General features: G+C 38.9%; 1 protein-coding gene across 3 annotated transcripts in view; it reads left to right on the top strand.

Moving 5' to 3' along the window:
- Positions 1-26,210, top strand: part of PDK3 (pyruvate dehydrogenase kinase 3) — a 62,354-nt gene that overhangs the window by 33,520 nt on the left and 2,624 nt on the right. Inside the window, exons 6-12 of one of the 3 annotated variants that reach the window (XM_087427127.1) lie at positions 8,893-8,970; positions 17,150-17,226; positions 18,485-18,586; positions 18,988-19,098; positions 22,201-22,314; positions 23,820-23,959; positions 25,777-25,863. In XM_087427127.1, the coding sequence (XP_087283253.1) occupies positions 8,893-8,970; positions 17,150-17,226; positions 18,485-18,586; positions 18,988-19,098; positions 22,201-22,314; positions 23,820-23,959; positions 25,777-25,834 (680 nt within the window). In that variant the 3' untranslated portion in view covers positions 25,835-25,863. The remainder of the gene's footprint in view (positions 1-8,892; positions 8,971-17,149; positions 17,227-18,484; positions 18,587-18,987; positions 19,099-22,200; positions 22,315-23,819; positions 23,960-25,776; positions 25,864-26,210) is intronic. The other 2 variants (XM_087427128.1, XM_004435208.3) reach the window with 2 other exon arrangements.

Raw genomic sequence — 26,210 nt, 5'->3', positions numbered from 1 at the left:
TGTGTCTGGCTTCTTTCACTTAGCATGTTTTCAAGGGTCATCCGTGTTGTCACGTGCGTCGGGAGTTCATTCCTTTTTATAGCTGGATAATATTCCATTGTCTGGATAGACTACATTTTGTTTATGCATCAGCTGATGGACATTTGGGTTAGGTGGGCAACCCTGGACATGTTATGTAACCTCTTTGGGCCTCAGTTTCTTCATCTATAAAATGGTGCTATTGCTAATTCACCTATATCATGGAGTTAAATGAGTTAACCTGTATAGAGCCCCTAAAAGCAGTGCTGGCACCCAGTGAGGGCTGTAGACAAGTTGACTGGCAGTAGTCCTTGGGCATCGTACAGGTCCTTTGGCTTCTCATTTATACCATTGCTTGTATAATAGATTGGTGCCTTTACTTTTGTTTGTGGCATAAATTATAAAATATTTTAAAAAGTCACGACATTTATAAGACAATTGGGTATTTGACATTCAGGAAATATTGTTAATTTTTTAGGTGTGATACTGGTATTGTGGTTATGTTTTTTTAAAGGAGTCCTAGCTTCAAGACAGGTATTTTGAAATATTACACGTGATTTAAAATGGCGTGTGAGATTTGCTTCAAAATGATGCACAGGGAGGGCAGTGAAAAAGATTGGGTGTGTGTTGAACACTGTTGACGCTAGTAATGGGTACGTGAGGATTCTTTCTGCTGTGCTCTGTACTTTTGCGTATGTTTGCAATTCTTCATGATAAAGTTGTAAAAACATACTCATCTTTATCATCTCATTGTTTCTTCACCAAGTCTTTCATTAATTTTTAGGGAGATGTTAACCACGAATCAGTACAGCTAGATAAGTAACAGGGAGTTCTAGCAACTGTTGGCACTTCTGTAGAGCAGAGAGATGAAGCAGAGCCAAAGTGAGTCAGAGGCGTCGTAGGAGAGGATGAGGAGGAACCTGCTGCGCCTTGACTCTTAAGGCGAAAGGAGTCCGTTGTTCCGCGCACTTCCTGTCTGGGCTGCTCTTCCTGGACGTATCACACGCTGCCTGGTCCTGGCATTATTTGTCCTTCTGTTGATCTCTCTAACTGGGGTGTAAATTTCTAAAGGTCCAGAATGACTCTTACTCACTTTTGCATCCGTCATCTCAGGGACAGAAGTTTTGTGCCAAAAACTAGCTGAAGATTACGTGCAAAACAATTCAACCAGTATTTGAAAGAAAGAAACTGAAAGTTTATGCCTACAGTTTACCTCATAGCTTCCTGCTTTCTTTGTCCTTTTTAGTCACGATTTTGACCATGGGCCAGGTCCCCTTCTCTCTCCTTCCTCTTCCTGTGCTCACTCACAGCTTTATCTTCCCTCTTCTGCCCTTTTTTACTTTTTACCCAGTGAGACTGCCTGGATTCCTGGTGAAACTGTATCCAATAAAAATCACCCCCCACGCCCCTCTGCCCCTCAGAATGCCACTTCCCCCAGCACACACGCATGCACACACACTCCTACCCCTCCCCCCACTCATGGGGTAAGGAGGAAGGACTGGCATGTTGCCCGCTCCCCACTGCATGTTTCGAGCCATGTTTTTCATTTCTCCATAGCCTCCCTTAAGGAAAACCATGGTGGAGGGTGGTTTCAGATTCTGAAAGTGCATAGCACGGAAAGCAAACATCCACATGATCAAGTCTTCTGCCACCCTTCATTCCTTTGATAAACCACACCTACTGATAGCCACAGCACACTAAGCACGCTTGGCTTGTACATACTTTCTAGAATGCTATTGTGCTTCTTCCACCTCCTGAGGTGTATGCTTACTAAGGGTCATTTGTTTGTCCTCAAACCATTGGTGGAAGTTATACCACCTGTCATGACTACATAATTTATTTAAATGTTATATAAATGGAAAAAATATGAGTACAAAAAAGAGACTTGTTTCTATTAAATCAAGTTGAATGCTTTGGAAAGACTTGATAAAGAAGAGTCTCTTAAAAATGTAATGAAGTGACTGAATAAGATAACTATTAGGTTACAGGGAAAAGTAAAAATCTTGGAAGAAATCTGCACTCAGATTGCTTCCCAAGTATCTTTAAGTTTATTACACTTTAAAGACATAGGAATTGGAATTCATAGATGTATATGGTATTGTTTATCTAAGAAAGGTGGCCTGGAACCCCAAACTGATCTATATTCAGAGAGGCTTTGGCCTTATATGAAAAGATTGGCAGAGGAATGAATTGTATATTCAAATGTGCATTTTAAGTTAATGTTTATGATAGTAGTAATGTTTTATGGTTTCCCACTTAATCCAGTATTTTTTGTCAGTCATCCAACTCCTGTTCCGAGTTGGGTCAGTTAAGAGGAATAATGCCGTATTACCAAAATAATAAAAAGTGCTCCTTGAAGAAGAGTTAGAAAATGTGAGAAAAGAGAGAAGACAATAAAAATCACCTGTTTTCATAACCCAGTGAGAACATTGTTTTATAAATTTGAATTCATGCCAAATTTACAGATCAGTGTGCAATCATGAATAATGTGAGTAATCTTTGTCTCTACAAAATCCATAGTATTTGCATATTTCCCCATCTCCAGCAAATGCCCATCGTACACGATCTTCCTAGATGGATTCAGTACCTGACAGGAGTAGCCTCTATTCTGCCCTCTGTTTCAGTGTTGTTGGAGTTCTTCCTATGTCGCATCTGCTGTACTTATCATAATCTCTATATTCAGATGGTTTTTCCAGCCAGGTGTATATAATGTTAATTCCTTAGTGAGGTATTAGCTTTAAATCAGTTACCTTTCCTGCCATGGCCAATTGGGCTGGGCAAGCTAGGAGGAAACCTAAGGTCTCTCTTGTCTCTGTAGACTAAAGCAAATTTTAACAGTCAGCTTTCCATCTCATTCCCTATGGGCCCTACTCTTAATTCTCTGAGTGCCAGAATACCCAAGCAGACACTCTTTCTGGCTCAAAACTCAAAATAAGACTGAGAGAGAACAAACATAAAAGAGAGCATCAACGGACAAAACGCCTGGAAATTCTTCTGTATCTTCTAGCAAAAAGGCACTAGAGTCTCCACCCCTAAATGCCCCAGGAGTGACAATCAGAAGGTCTCAAAGGGCTCAGGGCCTCACCAGCTCTTCCTGCCAATACCCCCAAGTGCTGTCAAGGAGAGGAAGAAACACGTGTCTGTTTCCTTTGACTCTTACGAAGTCTTACTGTTCCCTTCCTCTTTTTAGCGTAGTTGCTATTTTTTCACTGGCTTTTTACCTTCTTCTCAGATCCTCTGAGATTTGTCAGTTGATCTTCTAATGTGGCATCTCTACCTCTAGTATTTTTTCCCTTAAAGGAAGGGAAGCTTGATGTAGAGGGAGTAGGGGTTCTGGGGTTTAATTACTGCTCTACTATTGATTTTCTCCGCTGTGTACATGGTTGAAGCCTAGGCAGATGTCCAGCCCAAATGACCCCTGTGTGTATGTGTGTGTGCACACCCGTGTGCATGCCTATACATACGCATGTGTGTGTTTTACAGCCTTAGGAAGCCTTAATGAGCTAACAATGATTCTATACTCAGATCTCTCGAGACAGACTATAGAAAACTCATGTAGAAGGGTAGGGACCATATTTTTATTTTTGACTAGACAGTTGTATAATGTGTGAAAGTGGGGTGCATCTTGCATAACATTAATTGCATGTGCAGAACGCTGAAGCTTGCCTCCTTCCTGCTTATTTAGCACATTAATATCTACCTTTACACATCTGCAAATTATAGACTCGTGGTAGTGAGTGCTAGAATTAGTGTTGTAAAGCAGTTCCTGTTAGCCTCTGGGAGATGCCTTCCATTGTGGCCATTTTTCCTCCTTTCTTTGTAAGAAACCAGGAAATAAAATGGAAAATCCTGTGGTAAGATCATTTTAAAGGTACAAACTTAAATACTTGATACAAAAGTCAGCTCTCACGGGGACATTAGCTTGCGTGTGTTGTTCCTCTATGCTATTATTGCATAGCATAATAGCATAGAAATGGTATCCTGAGAGTGTGTCATTATTCTGGTTCAGAAATAATGTCTTGTGCTCTCACTTCGGGCTCTTCAGGTTGCTAGTAACAGAGACCCACTCATGTTAGCTCAAGGTAGATAAATAACAGATTTATTAAAAGAACCTGTTGGGTTCCCTGGTAATCCAAGGGCAGGAAGCACTTTACAGTTGCAGCTATAGAAATTGGAACTGGGAAGCAGAAAACAAGGTTGTTTTCTGTGTATCTTTGCAATTGGGGTTGTCGTGGCCCCTCTGCTTTTCTCTCTTGTCTGTAGACTGATGGACTTGTTTAGGGCAATGACGGGCACTCCAGGCCTTCTAGATCATGACAACTCTCAGTGTATCCTGTTGGCTTCTGTCCTGCCTGAGTGTCTCGATCCTAAATTCCCAAAAGATGGATTTAATTGGCTCAACCCATCTTTTTGCCCACAACCACAGGTTTTAGGATTCTGGTCAGCCTGTAGGTTGGTTGCCCTTACATTAGATGTTCTGCCCCCCACTTCTCCAGTTGGCTGTGGTTTGTGGGGTGAGAGGATCCAGTGCTTAAAAAAAACTCTGGTGGTTCCCACTTGGGATCTGTTTTGGATAGAAGAATGATGATAGACACACCTTATTGGAATTGCTTTGTAACTTAAAGGGGTTTCTAAAAAGCATATCTGTAGCTTTGTAATGCTTTGTGGTCATTTATGTTTACCTTGTTCTGACAGTGCTTCTTAAACTTGAGCTTTATGGTTTTCCGTGTCCTATTAGACTCAGTTAGGGGCCTTGGACCAGTTAGGGAGCTTCAGTTTTGTTTTTTCAGCACTCACTCAAATTCATCCTAGTCCAGCCTCTTAGGGTATTTGTAAACCAACAATTGCATGTGTCCACAACAGAGGCTAATATTTGATAGCAGAGTTCTATGGTGAATTTTGAATGGGAAAATCTTCTAATAAAAAAATCTAGGGGCCGGCCCGGTGGCGCAAGCAGTTAAGTGCATGCGCTCTGTTGCAGCAGCCCGGGGTTCGCCGGTTCGGATCCCAGGTGCGCACTGACACACTGCTTGGCAAGCCATGCTGTGGTGGCATCCCATATAAAGTGTAGGAAGATGGGCACAGATGTTATCCCAGGGCCAGTCTTCCTCAGCAAAAAAAAAAAAAAAAAGAGGAGGATTGGCAGATGTTAGCACAGGGCTGATCTCACACAAAAAATATCTAATGAGATAACCTCCAAAATCTATTAAATTTTCCTGTGTGCTTTTTTTTTTTTCCTGAGGAAGATTCGCCCTGAGCTAACATCTCTTGCCAGTCTTCCTCTCTTTTTTGTATGTGAGTGGCCACCACAGCATGGCCACTGACAGATGAGTGGTGCAGGTCCGCGCCCGGGAACTGAACCCAGGCTGCCAAAGCAGAGCGTGCCAAACTTAACCACTAGGCCACTGGGGCTGGCCCTCCTATGTGCTTCTTCTTAAAACTAATTCCTGGCTAGGTTGGATTTGTTGGGCTAGTTGCTATGTGAACTTTCATCCTACTCTTTATGATTTGGCCTTTTTTATTTTTAATAAAAAATGTATTTACAGTTTGGGTATTCTAGCCTGGGGAAGTATATATGTGCCACACTCACAGTTTTGTTAGTTAATTTATGATCAATACTTCATGGTCCTTGAAAACAGAATCTTAAAATAATGAAAATCACTTATGTTCAGTGGTAATAGTAATCATTTCCTAATTTTTAAGATTAGTGGTAAATACTGGCTCAAATATATTACAGATAAAAGTATTTTGATAAATTATTGTATTTTAAATTTCTGGCTTCTAATTAAAAAATAGAAATGTCTTATTAGAAAGCTTATTATAAGTAGAACTTGCATTTTACTCTAGAATAAAGGACATGAATTTATAAGCCAATAGTTGAATTTTGGTGGTGATGTTTTAAAGGTTTTTCATTTTTATGTTATTTTACTTAAACAGAAGTGTCCTGTTTGAGTATATATGTTCTGTTATACACCCCAATACCCCATGATCAGTCATGTCCTGGGAGAGACAAGGACAGAATTAGTATGACCCAGCCTTGACTTTCCAGGCAAGTGGTCTCCCAATCTAGCCTCTTTTCAGAATTACTTGCTAAGTTTTTAAAAATATGGATTCCCAGGCCTCAACAGAGCTACTGCATCAGAATCTCTAGGGGTCCATTTTATAATCTGTACTTTTTGTGTGTGTGTGAGAGGAAGATCAGCCCTGAGCTAACATCCACGCTAATCCTCCTCTTTTTGCTGAGGAAGACCAGCTCTGAGCTAACATCTATTGCCAATCCTCCTCCTTTTTCTCCCCAAAGCCCCAGTAGATAGTTGTATGTCACAGCTGCACATCCTTCTAGTTGCTGTATTTGGGACGCCGCCTCAGCACTGCCGCACAAGCGGTGCGTCGGTGCACGCCCGGGATCCGAACCCGGGCCACCAGTAGCGGAGCGAGTGCACTTAACTGCTAAGCCACGGGGCGGGCCCCTGTACTTTTTTTTTTTAAGTTGGTAATGAATTCTACATACAGCCAGGTTTGGGAACCATTCTATGCCTCTAGTTTCCAGTCTGACCGAAAAGGACATCTTTCATCAGGATAATTGCACCTTGAGAACTTTCTCATGGGCAGGAGGATTGTTCCATTTAACAAATGCTTACTAGGTGTGTATTGTATCCAAGGCATTATAGTGTGCTATGGGAATTTATAAAGATGCATATGAATATAGATTTTACCATTACTGCCCCCAAAATACTTTTGGCTGGCTGGTGTATGTGAGTCTCATTGTGATGTCTTGAGTTTTTCAAGGATCATAATATGATTCTTAATTACAGCGTTGATACACTGTAATTTGTAGTGATGTTTAAAAAATTCTTACTCACATGTGGTTTTGGGAACCACACTGGGTCTTTGAGTTTCAAGTTGGCTGCTTCTGTCTGGGCTCCACCATCCTCCACATGTTACGTTTGTGTCATACTTGTTCTTAATAATGCTATTATAATCTCGTGCTACTGGGCAAGCTAATGCCATGAGGAAACGAGCACATTTGGTGGATTTGGGTTCTTTTCCTGTTTTATACTGAATGGAAGAGTGATGTTTAGATATCTTTAAAGGTGTTGTATACTTGGAGGAGTTGTTTTCTGGAGGTCTATTGGCTTTTGTATACGGATAACGAAGCATCATCTTCAGATTTCAGTATTTGTTGGTTTGAGTAAAGTGGCCTTGGGAGTTCCTGGTTGGCTTTGTGCTGTCGTGTCACTAGGTGGAGATGTAGCATTGTTTGGTGATGTCGCCAAAGCAAAAAGTGAGTCTTGATTTCTTTTCTTTTTATAAATGTACTTGACAGATATTTGATGAGGTTTATTACACTCTAGGAAAAAACTTATAAATTTAGTATAATTCTAAATTTTAATTTTCTTTTTTTTAGGGTTTAAATTCAATCCTACTTTAATGGCTACTTTCACACCGAGCAACTCTTTTTTATAGTTTTCTCCTCTTACTAACACTTCCTTTGGCTATCCTTTATTATTTCTTTTTTTTTTTTTTAAGATTTTATTTATTCATGTTTTTCCCCCCAAAGCCCCAGTAGATAGTTGTATGTCGTAGGTTCACATCCTTCTAGTTGCTGTACGTGGGACTCGGCCTCGCGTTGGACGGAGAAGTGGTGCCTTGGGGCGTGCCCGGGATCCGAACCTGGGCCGCCAGCATCAGAGCACACGCACTTAACCGCTAAGCCACGGAGCCGGCCCTCCTTTATTATTTCTTTACTTGTCTATAAAGACAAAGTAGATGGGTGGTTGCCTAGAGCTGGGTGGGTGGGGGTGGGGGGAATGACTGCTGATGGTTACAGAGTTTCTTTTGGGGGTGATGAAAATGTCAAGTTGATTGTGGTGATGGATGTACAATTCTGCAACTACACTAAAAATCAGAGAATTGTGTGTACACTTTAAATGTATACTGTATTGTGTGAAAAGTATAATTCAATAAAGCTGTTTTTAAAAAATAAGTTATCAAAAAGTTTAAAATTGATCAAACCAAGGAATATTTATTGAGCATCTACACAGGCATATACTAAGTTCTATGTGAGTTAAAAACAAGCGTAAGACACAAACCCTGGCCTCAGATTGCTCACAGGTCAAGAGAAAAGGCACAGGTGCAGTGGATAATAATGCAATTTGCTTTCTGAATTTGTTCTCCATCTTTTAGGATGTAACGTCCTGAATTCCCTCTTCCAGCTATCTCTGTAATGGCCCTGATCTTCTTACCCTATGAATTTTTTTTTTTCCTTTCCAAAGCAAACTGTTGTTCCTGAGACTCATAAATATCAGCCCCCACCTGTTACCTTTAACTAGCTTAAAGGACGTTTTAAAGCAATAGTAGTGTCTCCAATACCATAATTGTGTGGCTCATGGAAACCCATTCATTCAGCAAATACTTATTGATGTTTTATGTACAAATAATTGGCAAATCTTAAGACTATTGGCATTATTATTATTTTTTTTAATTGCAACAAATATCTTTTTGGTACAATTTAGTCAAGTTGCATGGTGTTTGAAAGTATAGTCTTGAGTTTATAGATTTTCATGAAAAATGCTTTTAGGAATATTTAAAAGTTAAACAAATATATACTTAGTATACAGCTGGCCATATTGTCATTAGTGCACTATTTTGATATTATCATGGTCATTAAAACTTTAGAGAAAGAGAAATTTTCGTTCAGTTATAATGATTCTGTTAGAGCCAAAAAAACCTATTTTTTTAAAAGGTGGTAGTCAATTAATTCTAAACCCATCAAGTTAGAAATTGTCCTTATTTGTTTATTCTATTAAATCTATCCATCTCTGTGTCCCTATGTTATTAGTGTAGCAACCAAAGGTTTGTCTTTCTTTGCAGATGCGTATGAGACTGCCAAGATGCTGTGTGAACAGTATTACCTGGTAGCTCCAGAGCTGGAAGTTGAAGAATTCAATGGTAAAAGAAAAATAATTTTAACCTTAAATACAAAGAAGTAGACTAAAACTCTGATTATACCTGAGCTATATTTCAGTGAGATCCTAAAATTATGTTGCTTTTTCATCTTTTATATCTTTTTCAAACCTTTTCTATATCTTTGGTCAGCTAAGTATATTATTGTAAGGAGTTTTTGTACAGGAATGTGTAATCTATTAGAACTCAGCGTTCTTGGAACAGAAGTAATCAAGGTAGAAAATACACAAAGATATAAATAGGCAGTTCTCAAAAGAACAAATACAGACAGTCAATAAACATGTGGAAAAGCGTTTAACTTTACTAATCAAGTACAGACAAGATCGTAGAAAAATGCCATTTTTGTCTTTCAAAATGGCAATGATTAAAGCATTTTAATGCTTTGAATTGGTGCCCAGGAAAATACCCTCACCAACACTTATACATTTCTGATGTAAGTTTAAATTAGTACAGCCTTTCTAAAAAGTGCTAACAATGTTCTTTCTTTTCGCCCAGTAAATTAAATTAATAATGGTCATATTCTTTGGTCTAGTAAATTAAACTTCAGAAAATAAGAAACTAGAGATATGCACAGATATATGTCCAAGAATGATGGGCACAATGATTTTCTTATAGAGAAAAATTAGAAAACAAGCCAAGTTTTCCACAATAGAGGATTTGTTAAATAAATTGTGGTACACCCATAAGATAGAATACTATGCAGCCATTCAAAATTATGCTTTAAAAGAATATTTAATGTATGGGAAAAGTTGAGTTTTTTAACACAGGCTATCAAAGTTTGTAATGGTGCAAGTTCATGGAAAATATGTTGAAGGGCTTATACCACCAAAATACAGAAAACAGCTCTCTGGATATTGGGGTTATAGCTGATTTTTATATTAGTCATATGATTCTGTATTTATTTACATTACTTTAATTTTTTTATTTGTAAGTTACAAAAGAGACATGCTCATTGTAAAAATCAGACAATACAGAAATGGAGAGTAAAAGGTGAAAGTTCCCACTGCTCTCTCAGTCCTGTACAGAGCTTTGTTTTTTACATAAATGAAGTTGAAACTATACATGTTCTATAACTTGTTTTTCATTTCACCTTGAAGATCTTTGCATGTATTAATGTCATTTAGAGATTATCCATAGTGTAGATTACCATAATTTATTCTTATATTATTCAATATTTATTATATTTGTATAATATATTTATTCCATATTTATATTATTAATTCTTATTAATCATTGCCCATTGGGTGGACATTTAGGGTTTCTAATTTTCCCATATTCCATATAATGAGCAATGAAGGTGTGTGTGTGTGTGTGTGTGTGTTTGGAGAGTGGGAAATTGTGAACGTGTGGAAGTACTTCTGTAGGTTAGATTCCTAGAAGTGGAATGACTGAGTCTTAGGGTATGGGCATTTACAGTTAAAGATAAACCAAATTCCCTCTCAAAAATATTCCAAAAATGTATTTCTCTTATAATGAGATCAAAATGTGAAAAGACTTCAGGCTGCCGTTGTAGGGCAATTGCTGCTACATTCTACTAAAAGGTATGGAGTCAAAGCCACTTTCAAAGTCTGTTGGGTTCTCTAAGACGAGGTCCACCCCTGCTTTGAATAAATACACTACCAGAACCTATAGGACTTTGCTTGAGTATTCCTGAGTAGAAGCATCTTAGTATTCTCTGTTTCTTCCTACGGTCTAGGTGGGGCGTGACCTCACTGTCAAGATTTCTGTTTCTCAAACATGGAACTTCAATTCGCAGGTAGTAACCAATTGCTCTTTTGCATGAATGGCAGCCTCACTCACTCCGAAGGCCAGAGTAGCGAGCCTGTTCTTGCTGATTCCCAGGTGCCAGCTGTGTCAGCACATGCCTTAGTGAGGCTGTCGCGCTGGACAGCACACTCCTCCAGGAGAGGAGCTTTACAACTATTTTTGGCACTATCTCATGTGTGATTTTTGAATCCCATCACTAAGATAAATGAATGCTGGTGGTTATAGGTAGCCTCTAGTTTCCTGTTGCTTTGGGTAATGTACTGATGATTTATATTTATGATTTCTTGAGTGCCAGAACTCTTTGTGGGCACAGTTAAGGACTACGCTTTAGCTCTAGCAAGCTCCATGTTAGAGATGCAGGTCAGTGGTTGGTCCTGCACACCTTAAGCAGATGCTGTCGCTTTATAAGGAGAGTGTGTGACTGTTTTCCAGGGAGGAATCAGATCCAGATTCCTTTGGATTCATTTGTAGAGCCCGTGTGACCTAGCATAGCATCCCCTTTCAGGATGCTTCTGCTACCCAATGGGTGCCTTTAACAATAGTTGGTGATAGTGCCTGCTGCCCTCTGCCGTGCACTTCAGAGGAATGAGGCTGCCATTAACCCTAAACAACAATTTGTTGCTACCTGATAATTTAAGTTCTGTTAGTTTGACATCTTTTTTTCTGAATTTTTGAGTTTTTTCTTTCCCAGTGTAGACCCTGACAAAGTAGTAGATAGGATTATGTAGAGCATACTGTGCAAACACCATCAGTATTTACCAGTCCTCACTAGAATTCTGAATATTGGGGGCCAGCTGTAGTAAACTTTCTTTATTATCCTTTCTGTAACACATTTAACAGAGACATTAAAAATAACAGAATTTTACCTTATATAAAATTGTTTACCTTATGTCTGGTTTCAAATATTTCTGACTAGCCACCTGTGGCAACCCATGTGGGTTTTTCCAAAGACAAGTAGCCGTGCCATCATATTTGTTTTCATTTCAGTGTTCTCATTCTCTTGAGAAATCAGTTGCCACAACATTAAGCAAATAAACATTTTTACCTTACCTTTTTTGCATCCATAGTAAGGCAGCATGGCTTATGGGAAAGATGTGAGCTTTGTAGCTAGCCAGGCGGTGGAAATCCGGATTCTGACACTTAGGAGACATGGGCCTTAGACAAGTCACTTCACCTCTGACACTCGGCTTCCTCATCTGTAAGCTCACCCTGTGGGGCGATAAAAGGATGATGTTTCTAGGGCCTCAGATATAGCCGTGGGCACAAACTAGATATTTAATAAAGGCTGGCTACTGGAAGTCAGGGTTGACTTGGGAAAGATAAGACTTATGGTAACCACTTGCATTTTTCCACATTTCTAGATTGGTCTTTGCTGTCAAGAGGTTAATTCATAGCTTTGGGTTTGGTGGGAAACATAAAATTTTCAATTCATTCTGTGTATATTTTGTCATAACAGGGTTCGTAGAAAAGGTGTGTGTTTATCCTGGGATCTTTCACCTCTGGTTTCCCCGTATTGGATACTTTTGTGGATATTTTCAGTCAAGTGGTTCTATACAACAATCAAAAAGCTCTGTTAACACTGTAGAAATTAATTTTTTAGTAATGATAATAGCCAACATTTATTGACTGCTTACTATGTGGCAGGCTCTGTATAAACTAGTTTATCACTATTATCTCATTTAATCCTTATATTAACCCAGTGAGAGATGTACTGTGTCCATTTCAGAAATGGAATGCCAAGGCCCAGGTGGGTTAAATACCTATTACTGTATCTATTAAATACCAGAGTCAGGACTTGAGCCCAGTGTGACTTTGAACCACACTATATACTGTTTTTAAGAGCCTTGTCCTTTGACTTTGGAAACTGATTAACCATCTCTAAGTACCCAGCTGCTTTTTCTCTTAAATGCATTTTTTCTGCTTAGCTTCTCGTTTTTTTTTTTCATTATTATAGGAGAACTATCTGAAAATAAAATTCTTTATATCCTATGTAGAGTTCTGTTGGTATTTCTTAAATGTCATTTCAACTAATGGTATTTAGAGCAATGACTGTGCAAAATAAACACTTTATTATTTCTTGAGTCTTGAACATGAAAAACCTGGACCATTTTTTCCATTGCCTTTTAAAAATGTACCCTTAGATGGAAAATTCATATTCCATTTGTGTCTTATTTTAGAAAGTCAACAAACATCTATTAAGGGTCCACTACATAAAAGCCACTGGACCCAGGGTTAGGGAAGAGTCACGGACAAAAACATTTGAAATGGTTTTAAAAGGAAGGAAAGACACCTAAACTATAATGTTCCCAAAGAAAAGAAAAGTATGAGTAATTGAGCAAGCCTTCAACTAGAGAATGTTGGTTGAACTGAAAAAACAAAGCTATCAAAGGTGTTTTCATTTCCCTGAGATTTGGAGTGAAAGGTTGAATTCACAGGGCTGTTTATATAACTAATCATGCCATTTGGTACAAGATAGGCTAAGCATTCAGCGTGCTCCTGGGGCTCCATTAAAATGACAATAAAGGAATACAAAGAAAAACAGCAAAGAAACTAGGGGGCTCATCAATGGACCAGTGATCCCACCTCTTGAAGGTAACCAGATGGAAGTATGCTGGTTAGTGGGACAGAGCGGAAGAAGCCACAAAAGAGGAGGCTGCAGCAGAGATGGCACCCATTTTGCCAGAGCTTATCCTAAAGGGACTCTGGGAGCAGAGCTGGGAGGTGCAAAAGGACTGGAATGGGAAGCCAAAAGGTAGGGGTTAATTGAAAGCTGGTTTAAGGTAGAGCATGGATGGATGATGGGGAGAAGCTTGACTCTGGCTGTACTCTACCTGCAGACAGCTACAAGCATTTTTATCCTGGGCAAAAATCAAAATCAGGCTACTTTCTTCAAGAACAACCTGGGAGAGCCAACCCTGATGGCCTAGTGGTTAAAGTTTGGTGCTCACTGCTTCGGCGGCCTGGGTTCACTTCCCAGTTGCAGAACCACACCACCTGTCTGTCAGTTGCCATGCTGTGGCGGCAGCTCACATAGAAGGACTAGAATGACTTACAGCTAGGATATACAACCATATACTGGGCCTTTGGGGAGAAAAAAAAAAGAGGAAGATTGGCAATAGATGTTAACTCAGGGTGAATCTTTAAACAAAAAAAGAAAGAAAAAAACAACCTGGGAAAAACTAGGGCTGTTCATATGAGTGTTGATAGCCCAAAGTAAAGATCTTCATGGGCAGAGGCCAGATTACACAGCTTACTATCTGTTCATCCTAAAGCCAGTTGAAAAGTCCTGACCAGGTACACAGACCTCCAAGTCAGCCTTCCCACTCAGGGGAGAGCCCCACGGGGAAATGAACACCAACTACCACAAATGATTAATCCAGTTCCTCATTCTTCAACAAGAATATTACAACTAAGGTGTATCAGACCTCGGGCAAAAACCAGCAGTGTGAAAGAAAACCTGACTGGCGTTAAACTTATCAGCTGCACTGTCATGGCCAGAAGACCACCCCTTTCTAAATTCTGAGAGGAAATGATGTTGAATCCAGAATTCTGCACTTAGCCAAACCTTCAATCAAGTGTATCAGAGGTATATGGATCAAGAAATGTATCTCCCATGCATACCTTTCTGAAGTAGGTTACCTGACTGACTTGATGTTAGGTATAATGTGGATATAAGAAATAGCAAAGAACATTCTAGAACTTCAATCAAAAACAATCTGAGGATGATGGCTATGCAGCACATTTGGAAAGCAATTGATCCTAACTTGAAAAATCTTAATAGAATGGATACCATGCAATAGAATAAGAAACTGGAAGATCTTAGTGATGTGGTGAGGAAAGCATATGTTTCTTGTCCCATTACCCAAGAGGAACGGTAGTTAGAAGCTCCAGGAAATACATAAAACTGTATAAGAAAGATATAGTCCAAATATTTGGCGACCTAAAAAGGGTAGCATGATTTTGAGCAGTTGGAGAAGGATAAAGAGAATCCATTTTACCTTCAGGCTGAGAACATTTTCCTTCAAGTGACGCACGCATCATGTCATTGGACTCATAGGGAAGGAAATGTTGTCCTGGTCCACTGTTGTGGCCGCTCTGCAGTGATCAATATTTATTGAGTTCTGATGTTACCAACACTATCGATTTTCAGCTTTTTAAAAAAGAACCTACAGGCAAAGTACACAAGAGTTAATTAGGGTTGCAGAACAGAATGTAAATATTATCAACCAAAAGACTAAAGCAGAAGTAGTAATGAGTGGCTGCCTCTGGGTACGGACAGGGGAGTGAGATGGAACAAGGTGGAGGGACTTTTACTTTTCTTCTTTTTAAAAAAGTTTTAAGGAGCCAGCCTGGTGGCGTAGTGGTTAAGTTCGCGCGCTCTGCTTTGGCAGCCCAGGGTTTGCAGGTTTGGATCTCAGGTGTGCACTGATGTACCGCTTGTCAAGCCATGCTGTGGCGGCATCCCATATAAAAGTAGAGGAAGATGGGCACGGATGTTAGCCCAGGGCCAGTCTTCCTCAGCAAAAAGAGGAGGATTGGCATCGGATGTTAGCTCAGGGCTAATCTTCCTCACTAAAAAAAAAAAAAAAATTAAGTCATTTGTATATATTACTTAACTTGAAAAATAACTGATCATCAAAGGGTTCAGGATTTAGAATCGAAAGCTCTTGGTTCAGGTTTCCACTTTCAGGTCTCTTCTGTTATGATGGGCAAGTCACATTGCCTCTGCAAAGCCTGTGTCCTCACCCACAATAACGCCACCCACGCTGTGAGCCACGCGGTATTGTCAGAAGATTTCATTGGATGATGTATGTGCAAGCTCTTTGTAAACTGCTAAGAACCAAACAAACGTTCACTTTATTTTCCTGTGAGTTAGGTACTTTATTAGAGGAAGTAGTTAGGTTGAAATTATAACATGGGTGAGTATGTCTGTGTTCTACTTGAGAAAGTTCATGCAGTTCCAGTCTCTTAAGTGATTTTGGGTCACAAGGAGAGGAAGGACTAAATTTTCCAGCATCTACTCCATAGCCCACTCTGTTCTTAGTGCCTGACATGGGATTCGGTGTTTCTTATATTTTCCTCAGAAGATTCCTTTTTTTTTTTTTTTAAGGATGCTCATTGTATCATTTTAATAATAGTTTCCAATCAGAATCAACCTAGATAATTGCTAATGGGAGAAATTTTACACATCCGTTAAAAAACAAAAATAAAACCTCTTCATGGAGGAGTTACATTACAGAGCGGACTCAAGGAGAAGCCCTCTCCTAAATTAAAGGCTGATGGGTGTGGTTATGGGTGGGAATTGGAATTTGGGTAGCCATGGAGAAATACGCAGAGGCTGATGAGAGACAAGCTGATTTGGTGCCCTGAGCTGTTGCTCATGCTTTCTCTTTGCCTGAGTACTTCCCACTTCCCCCCACCCTCATATCCGATCTTTAAGGGATTATGCACGACTTTTAACCTTATGTTTCTTAAGTACCACTTCTCGATAGACACGTCTTACCCACTCAGCTAAGGGCTCTTTGGTCTCATTCATTTTTTTTTTTAATTTTTTGTTTATTGCAGTAACATTGGTTTATAACATTGTATAAATTTCAGGTGTACATCATTATACTTCTATTTCTGCATAGATTACATCATGTTCACCACCAAATACTAATTACAACCCATCACCACACACATGTACTGAATTATCCCTTTCACCCTCCTCCCTCCCCCCTTCCCCTCTGGTAACCACCAATCCAATCTCTGTCTCTATGTCCTTGTTTATTGTTGTTATTATCTACTACTTAACGAAGGAAATCATACGGTATTTGAGAAGATTCCTGATGCAAGGAGAAAGGACTGTAGGTCTCGGGGGGTTCGTCTGCTAGATGCTAGTAGAAAAAAGTTATGTGAACCTTACGTTCTACTCTATAATATGCCTTGTTAGTCAAAATTTAACAGAATTTAATATTGCCATTTAGTCAAATTCACCAAGAAGATGTGCCCTTTTCCTTTATGGCTTCACATTCCCCCTGCTGACCCATGAGGTCACTGGTGGGGGTGGGTATCCCCCAATTTTAAAAACACTGAGCAATATTCGGACAACCTTATGCAATGCTCAGAACATCATGACATAAATGGTAATATTCCAATTTAACTCAACTGAGTTTCAAAGAAATTGAGTACTTTGCCCAAGGCCACATAGCTGGTAAGTGAAGGGACTAGATTTCACCCCGAGTTTGCTGGACTCCAGACCATATGCTTTTGCTCAGCCTTGCCGTCAGAGGTGGAACCCTAAATTAGCCTTTTGTAGAGTTCTTTTTCACGTACTCGGAAAATAGAGTACAAACAACATTATTGACTTTCTTCTAGTTTTGATCCTTATTCATTGATGGTTTCTCTCTGTTTTCAGCCAAAGCTCCAGACAAACCTATTCAGGTAGTTTATGTGCCCTCCCATCTGTTTCACATGCTATTTGAGTTGTTCAAGGTAAGTGGAATTTAAAAACATGGAAACAAGTCTTCATTTTAAATTACTCTGATTCAGAGCATAATGGATTCGTTAGATTAGCATAAGAAAAAGGTTTTGCATAACCATTTTTAAAATTCTATTTCTGATATCCCGTGGGTTTTATAATTTGTACACTGAGATGAAAAATTGCTGTGTACAGTGTAGTTTTTGTGAATATTAGTACATATTGATTTTTGAAGCTTAATTGTACTTTAGTGATTTGGTGTAAAATCCATACTGTTTTTTTTTCAGTTATGAGATTAGAGATGCTTTTAGTTTCCGAACCTGGCAAAGGCTTTGTTGGTGGTAGCCAGATCAAAATAAAAGCATGTTTATGCATATTTATGCGTCTGAACATTAGCCATGTCACTGCTTGAGTAGTTGTTCCAGTTCTGAGAGCTACTGTAACCCTTTTACGTGTTTGAGTCAATTCAGAAGATCTGACAGAGGCAGAGGGGAAGGGCTGGACCAAAAGGGACCAAAAAAAAAAAAAAAGGACTCTCTAGACTGTTTACAGCGTAAGCTGTTGCTTTTGTTACCCAGTAGCTAATGGCATGTACAGTAGCAGTATTAGAGGCACAAGGCCTTTGAGCTAAAATTTCATGTCTTCCAATGTGTAAAACCCAAAACTGAACACCTGAAAAATCAGTTATGTTGATTTGCTTCCAAAAATTATAATGTTACTGATGTAAAACTTGGAGGTCGAGATGGGCATTCAATTGTGAACTTTCTCATCAGCAGCTGTGGCTTTTTCAGAATTTCTTTTCAACTGACATTTCTTCTCCTTTTTTTATCAGCCAAATGATTAATTTTTGTGGGAAGCATGAATCCTCTCAGGTTTTCCACCTCCTTTAGAGGAAAGGTGCTCTGTAAATGCAGACTGATAAATAGGATTTAAAGTGTGTCAGTGCCTCTGCAGCCTCATTACCCGTGATAAAAACATTCCTCTTGGTTAAGAGTTGAATAATTTAAATACCCTAAAGAAAAATAAGCATTTAGTATGGTGGATGGGATTAAAACTAGATGAAAAGCAAAATAAAGCATCAGGAAATTTTTCCTTGATCCAAACACATGTTTAGCTAAGTTCTTTAGAGGAAAAAACAATGCCGTATAAATCCAACTGATATTTGCCCCACAAGAGAATTGTCGTGTATAAGTAATCTTGTGCTAGTTTCTTTTTTTTTAGATTGTCGTTTGTGAGTCAGCAGTGTACTAAAAAAAGGTCTTATTATTTCAGAATTCGATGAGAGCAACAGTCGAACTATATGAAGATAGAAAAGAAGGCTACCCATCTGTTAAAACCCTTGTTACTCTGGGTAAAGAAGACTTGTCCATTAAGGTAACTGCTTTATTTGCATGTAGCCTTTAATTATCAGGTAATTTAATAGTATCTAGACATTGAGGAATCAGAGGGAAGGGAAGAAAACGAACATTTATTGAGCGTCTTATTTCTAAGGACTGCATTAGATCCTTGGCTTAAGTTACCTCATTAAGACTTCATTAGAAGCCCGTTTTTCAGGGAGCTGAACAGGAGCTCAAAGCCAAGCCTGTTGGATCCTACCACACTTCCCTGCCTCCTTTGTTGTACACTGTTCACAAGGGAACCATGTCTCACTGGGGGTTCAAAGCCCTTATATGTTGTAGAGTAGTCTGGTATGTACTGTATTTAAGGAACTTGTCTCCTACTACATATAGAGTGACTTCTTCCTTTTTTTTTTTTTTAACATTTGTACATTACAGATAAGTGACCTAGGTGGTGGGGTCCCACTTCGAAAAATAGATCGTCTTTTTAACTACATGTATTCAACTGCTCCTAGACCCAGCCTGGAGCCTACAAGAGCTGCCCCTCTGGTAAACATCTTAACCTGCTGCTTAAGGAAAGACTGTTAACCCTAGAAGGGACTCCGGCAGAGCTGGCTCTCTCCGCGGGTTGTTGCACTAGCCTCATTGAATTCCAATGTTTCCTGCATGGTTTGGAGGAGGGGGAATTTTATGCTGCTGCTATTTTCTTTGTGAATCCTTTGGACTTAGATTTCTTCTCTAATTTGTGTCCAAGAAACACTCAGAGCTGAGTGCCTCACTCCCAAATACAGAGAAAAAGCATTTCCCTGTGGTTAGACTGCTCCCGGAGCATCATTTACCGCCTGGCCCTCCCCTTGGAGGGGGTGGGAGTCTCATAGTGGGTGAACGAAGGAACAGCACAGCGTGAATGGCTGCAGCGTGGTCCTAGGCACTTGGGTGCTGCCTACCACAGAGGCCCAAATCCCCAGGGCCTTTGAACTTCCCCTGCCAAATTTGTTTATGTAATTAAAATGTAAATTATGAACACATTAAACTTTTTATATTAAATAACATAAGCAGGAAACGTATAGGTGGCACGTGCATTTTCAGGGTCCTTTCTGTCTCACTCTGGAAATAACCTTCAGCCCTATTAAGGCAGTCAGAAAAGCTTCTGGTTACCATGGCAGCATTTAGATCCTGGTAGGGCCACACTTTCTTCCTCTGCTGAGCGTTTCTAATTGACAAACAACAATTGAACCCTTTGTCATTAAACATGGCAACATATCTATCAGTCTGCAGAATGGCTCAGGGTATAAATTTTCATTTTCAAGTCCTACCTGACTGATAAGCATGTAAGATTATATTTTATTTGTATGAATAAAATCCAGCACTTTGCATCATTTATTCAAGACAGAGTTTGTTAACTGTGTTGAAAACGGAGAGGAAATCATTTATATAGGATTCAAGAAAATTCATGAAAGATCAATTTTGAAAGGCATTGCCTAGACCAGGCTCTGGTATCTACTTAAATAAATATCAAAAGGAAAAAAACGCTCCAAGCAAATCTAGAGCCTTCCTCAGTTGTTTAAAAGGAATACAAATCATCTATTCCAGGTCTCAAAATAGCATCTTGAGAATAGCTGTTACATCATAGTTTTTTTTTTTTTTTATGAAAGCGAGCAGTTGAAGTAAGAGACCTTAAAATTCATGTATCCAACCTCCCATTTTATAGATGGGAAAATAGGTTAGTACCTTGTCCAAGGTCACTGAGCTCATTACAACACAGCTGGCACTGGCTATGTCTGCATTCCTTGCAGTGTACCGTGTGGCCTCTCCTTTTGAAGAAATGCTTCCACTAGCATCTCTCCCAGTTAGTAAACTGACCCCAGCTTTAAAGTGAGCACATGGCTATGTACTACTAGAAAACAATTTTCTCACCATGTTACAGCTCTGTGCCTGACACATGCATTTCTTTTTCGGAAATGTCCTCCTAGCAGACTCTATTGATCCTTTGGTACCCTGGGAAAACTGTCCTGAACCTCACCAAATCTGAGTTAGAGGCCCCTCCTCTGCCTTTCGCAGGACTCTTGGCTTACCTGTCTCCTCACACGCATGGCTGCATTGGCGTCAGGCCTTCTCGGTTGTTCCCTGCTGTACCTGAGGGCAGGCTCTGGGCCTTGCTGGAATGTAGGAGGCAGATTTCCTTGGCGTCTTCCTGGAGTATGCTAGTTTCTTTGCTGTGGTGACCTTAGTCACCATTATGGCTATCTTGTCTTCACTACTGGCCATATTCTGCCAGTCCTAAAGCCCTTAAATGACAGTGTCCTCTGTCACACCCAGCCCTTTAAGTTAGGCCCTACCCTGAAGAAGGACTCTAGGAAGGATGTTAGAAAATGGTAGAAATCCATGTAACTTAGTAAAATTGCTCCTCTGTAGTAGCCATAATAGCAGCTTCCATTTATTTGGTTTTACTATGTCTTGGGCACTATGTCAAGACTTTACATGTACTGTTATATCATTTAATCTTTACAGTAGCTCTGAGGTTAGCTTCTTTTTTTTCCTTTTTTTCCTGAGGAAGATTTTCCCTGAGCTAACATCTGTTGCCAATCGCCCTCTTTTTGCTTGAGGAAGATTCGCCCTAAGCTAACATCTGTGCCAGTCTTCCTCTATTTTGTACGTGAGTTGCTGCCACAGCATGGCCGCCGATGAGCGGTGTAGGTCCACGCCCGGGAACCAAACCCGGGCCGCTGAAGCAGAGTGTGCCAAAGTTAACCACTAGGCCACAGGGCTGGCCCCTGAGGTCATCATTTTATTACATTTTCAGATGAGAAAACAGTCTCAGAGAGGTTGAGTAAACTGCTCAGAGTTTCACAAAAAGTGGATTTCCACTTGTCTATCTGAGCCTAAAGCCCATGCAGCCTCTAGTCTATGAGAGCATTTCCCCACTGCCTCCTTCATTAACCTTGACAGCGGATTTAATCAGAGGGGCCTAAGCTTGCAGTACAGCATCTTCCTCTTTACCCCCCGAGTTATTGAAGTTAGTCTCTAGTCTTACTGTTCTTGTCAATATCTGAGACCTTTTTTTTTTTTTTCAACAAGCTGTTACTGACAGGGTTCTATGACATAGAGATATAGGAGGGTACTGGAATTGTTTTCTTGTCTCCAAAAATGTATAGACTACCATATATCAAAATATTGTAGCCTTCTCAGAACCTTAGGAAGTAGCCTTTCAGGAATTTTTTTTTTTCCCCAATGTGTTAGCCATGGTCCTGGTAGATTTGAACTCCTGTGCTAGCAATTCAATTTTCACTTCAAAGAGCAAGGAAATCTGATAATGGAACTTTGGAATGATGTGGTTTAATTTTGTTACCAGTTCAAATTCCACTTGATTTAGCATTTGCTTTAAAACTGCTAAAAGTTTGCTTTAAAATGCTAAAAAAGCATTAGTCAAAAATTGTAATATTTCTATTTTCCAAACATATGAAAAGTGTTTTTGCAAGGTGAAAACAGATTGTTTGCCATAGGTGAGCATACATCATTGTAAAGGTTGGATCGATAATTTATTTGCTTTAAATCTGAATCAAGAATTTATTTTAATCTTCCAGTGGTCCTTGTACCAAATGTGTCAGCATTGGTTCCTGTCTCAATGTATTAATTCTCTTTTCTCAATAGGCTGGATTTGGTTATGGTTTGCCAATTTCTCGTCTGTATGCTAGATATTTTCAAGGAGATCTAAAACTCTATTCCATGGAAGGAGTGGGCACTGATGCTGTTATTTATTTGAAGGTACTACATTTTATTTCTGTTATATGAAGTCATCTTTACTTTTTAAAGCTCTAAGTTCTAATAACTAATGGAGTATAGCACTGTATCATCTCATGTTCAGCTCATATTTGCTTCAGTTTTACATGAAAACCAAGTTATAGCCTACTCTTGATTTTATGCTCAGATATAGCAAAATATGAAACATGGAGATGTAAAAATTAAAATATTGATTTTAAAACCATAATTCTAAATTGTGATTTTTTAAAAATTGCATATCCATTGAAAGGACTAATCTGAAAGGAGACAGATTTTCGTAAACTGAAGTCTTTTAGTCTTTTTCTTTAAAAACTTGTTGCTTTCCTATAGTAATAGGAATTCAATAATCATAATATGCTTATATAAGAGGCTGATCTAATAACAAAGTTCTCTGTAACAGATTTTCTCATTCATTGGTGGTGTCAGACTTTTATTTATTTCTAAACTCTAGAATATTTGGAATATTTTTTGAATAGGTAATATAGGCACACAGTACAAAATTTAAAAGCTGCAAAAGGGAAAACTAAGTCTCTCCCACCAATGGTCCTAAGCCACCTGGTTCTCTTTCCCAGACATAATCATGGGTACCAGTTTTTTGTGGATCCTCCTAGAGTTGATTCTGCATTAATAAACATATAGGGGGAAATCTAATTTTTTTTCACAGAAATGATTATTTCAGCACTTTACTTTTTTTTTTTTTTTTTTTACTTAGCGATATATCTTGGAGATCTTTCCATATCACTTCATACAGAACTGGCTCCTTCTTTTTAACAGCTACATAATGTTTTATTTATTTTTCCCCCAAAGCCCCAGTAGATAGTTGTATGTCATAGTTGCACATCCTTCTAGTTTCTGTATGTGGGATGCGGCCTCAGCATGGCCGGAGAAGCGGTGCGTCGGTTCGCGCCCGGGATCCGAACCCGGGCCGCCAGCATCGGAGCGCACGCACTTAACCACTAAGCCACGGGGCCAGCCCCTACATAATGTTTTACATGTTATAACATATACATGTAATATGTTATACCGTAACTTAACCAGTTATTTGGAGTGTTTATCTTAGATGCCAAGGCATCTAAATGATGTGATACTTGAGATCACTTTATGGGCTTATGTTTATAAATCTACTGTGTATGAAACTTTCTTTATGGGCCCTCTGGGAGAGCAATTGCCCAGTGAACAATAGTGCTTGGTCTAAGACTGTATAGTCAAAACAGTCGAGTATCTCAAAGCAGTATTAACTGAATTAAAATACATTTTGTTCTGGTCATCTGTACTTCAGTACTTGTTTTGAATTAGTGAATGTTTTTATTCCTTTAAAAAAGCTTTCATTTCATCCAGTCTTAAGTAAACTACTAAAAGGTAATTTTAATGTAATTCCAAAAATATGTATTAAGGTTTATAATGTTTTGAATAGTATAATTTGGGTTAGTATTTCACGTGAGAATAATGACACTGTGGACCTTGGGTGTATATTTTTGTTTTTCCATTAGGCTCTTTCAAGTGAATCATTTGAGAGACTTCCGGTTTTTAATAAGTCTGCATGGCGCCATTACAAGACCACACCTGAAGCCGACGATTGGAGCAATCCCAGCAGTGAACCCCGAGATGCTTCAAAATATAAGGCGAAACAGTAATTTACTACTTTGCTTTCTATTATAAAATATCTAATTTTTCCCCAGACATACCAGCCAGACGAGTGATACTTTCAGCCAAATCTTTGTGGTGTTTTCACTGGAATAGCAAAGTTATCCCCAAAGAAAGAAAGATCGGAGCAGCTTTTTCACCCCACATAGAAAGGAGAGCAAACATTTGGGAGCCAGAGTAGCCATTCCCATAGAGGCCCTGATCTTCTAGGAGTCCTTGCACTGTGGAGTATTAACAGCAGTGACAGGGCTTATCCCGCCGTGAATTTTATTTGAAAAGTAATTAAGTTTGCAGTTTGTCATCATCCATAGAGATTGACAGAAGAATGTTTAGAGAAAGTCTGTGGGTGGGTTATAACAGAAAAAATAAAGTTTAAAGTTATCAGTGAAGATAAACAAAATGTGGTTTATCCATACAACAGAATATTATTCAGCCTTTAAAAGGAATAAAGTTCTCACACATGTTACAATATGGATGAACCTTGAAGTCATTATGCTAAGTGAAATAAACCAGACCCAAAAGGACAAATACTGTATGATTCCACTTATATGTGGTACCTAGAAAAGTCAAACTCATAGAGACAGAAAGTAGAATGGTGGTTGCCAGAGGCTGCGGGGCAAGAGGAATGGGGAGTTTGTGTTTACTGGGGACAGAGTTTCAGTTGGGGAAGCTGAAAAAGTTCTGGAGATGGATAATGGTGATGGTTGCACAACACTGTGAATGTGCTTAACACCACAGAACTGTACATTTAAAAATAACCATTTTTTATCATCTTAACCAGATGGTAAATTTTATGTGTAGTTTACCACAGTAAAAAACAAAAAAGAGAAAAATTATCAATCACAGAATAATGAGTTTCACTACTTTATGGTAATAAGGGCAATAATCTAATCTTTGGCTTCCAATTTTTTTTTTCTTCTGACCAGCCTTAAGCTCCAACTCTACTAGCAGGAGTAAGGGTTCTATTTATTTGCTTAATTTAAAATAACCTTTTATTAATAGAAAAGCAGTATGTGCACATTGTAAAAAATTTAAAAATGTAAACAAGCAAAACAGAGACAAGAGAAACCACTGTATTTCCACAGCCCAGAGATGAGCACTCTTCCACTTTTGTGGATGTTCTTCCAGATATTTTGCTATTTGTATATATGTATTTTTCCCAAAATGAGATCATACTATTCATACTGTTTTACAGTCTGGTTGTAAAACATGAAAATTCCCCTGATTTGTCCAAATCTGGATCGATTCCAAGACCACATAACACATCTCAGTAGGTCTCAAGTTGTTTTTAATCTAGGACAATTTTTTGTTGTTGAGAGACCATGCCAGTTATCCTGCAAAAATGTCCCACCTTGATTTGTTTGGTTTCTTCTTTGAAATGTCATTTAGCCTGTCCCCCATTCCCTGTATTTCCTATAAACTGGAAGTTCATCTAAAGGCTCAATGGAGCATTTTTTGCTAGAATACTTCATAAGTGCTATTGCAGAATAGCAATAGCTGTGAGACCCATGATATCTAGTTGATCCACCATTAGTGATGTTAAGAATGACCATAGTTCAGATGACGGCTGTCTGATTCCTCCATGGTATGATTATTTTTCCCTCCTCAACTGGAAAGTAATCTGTGTAGTGTTATTTTGGCACTATGCAGCCATCACCTAATGGTTTTTAACACCAATTGATAATTTTGGCCTGAATCAATAATTTTATTAACGTTTATAAAATGATGTGATGTTTTAAAATATTATTCTTTTGACAATTATTAGCTGACATTCTCCTATAACGTTCTTCCTTATCAACTAAGGCTATTTAGGTACCTTTCGAAGTACAGTTCCTCCTGGCAAGGCAGGATAAGCATTTGAATTTTTCCCTTTAATTACCAATTTTCAAGGTAAGAAGTTGAGTTAAAAGCTACCTTAAATGGTGACAAATGAGTTTCTGGCTTTCTCTTTTTTGAGTATTATGGATATTATAGATTTTTATTGCTTTGATATGTTTCAATCAGTACTTAACATATATATACACACATATATACATATGCATATACATGTACATATATATAAAGTACACAAATCTTAAGTTTATAGTTTGAGGAATTTTTACATCTGTATTTCCAGCAACGAAAAGGCCTCTTTCTAGGCAAACTCTTCTCCCTCCCCCCTCCCCACCATGTAACCATTATTCTGATTCCATCACCTATCACTATATCTGACTCTATCACTTCTTGAACTTAAAAGG

The sequence above is a fragment of the Ceratotherium simum genome, chromosome X (assembly GCF_057802395.1).
Source record: "Ceratotherium simum simum isolate JZ-2026a chromosome X, ASM5780239v1, whole genome shotgun sequence".
NCBI classification, from domain to species: Eukaryota; Metazoa; Chordata; class Mammalia; order Perissodactyla; family Rhinocerotidae; genus Ceratotherium; species Ceratotherium simum.
The sequence above is the reverse complement of the archived record's forward strand: the minus strand, read 5'-3'. Positions and strand labels throughout refer to the sequence as shown.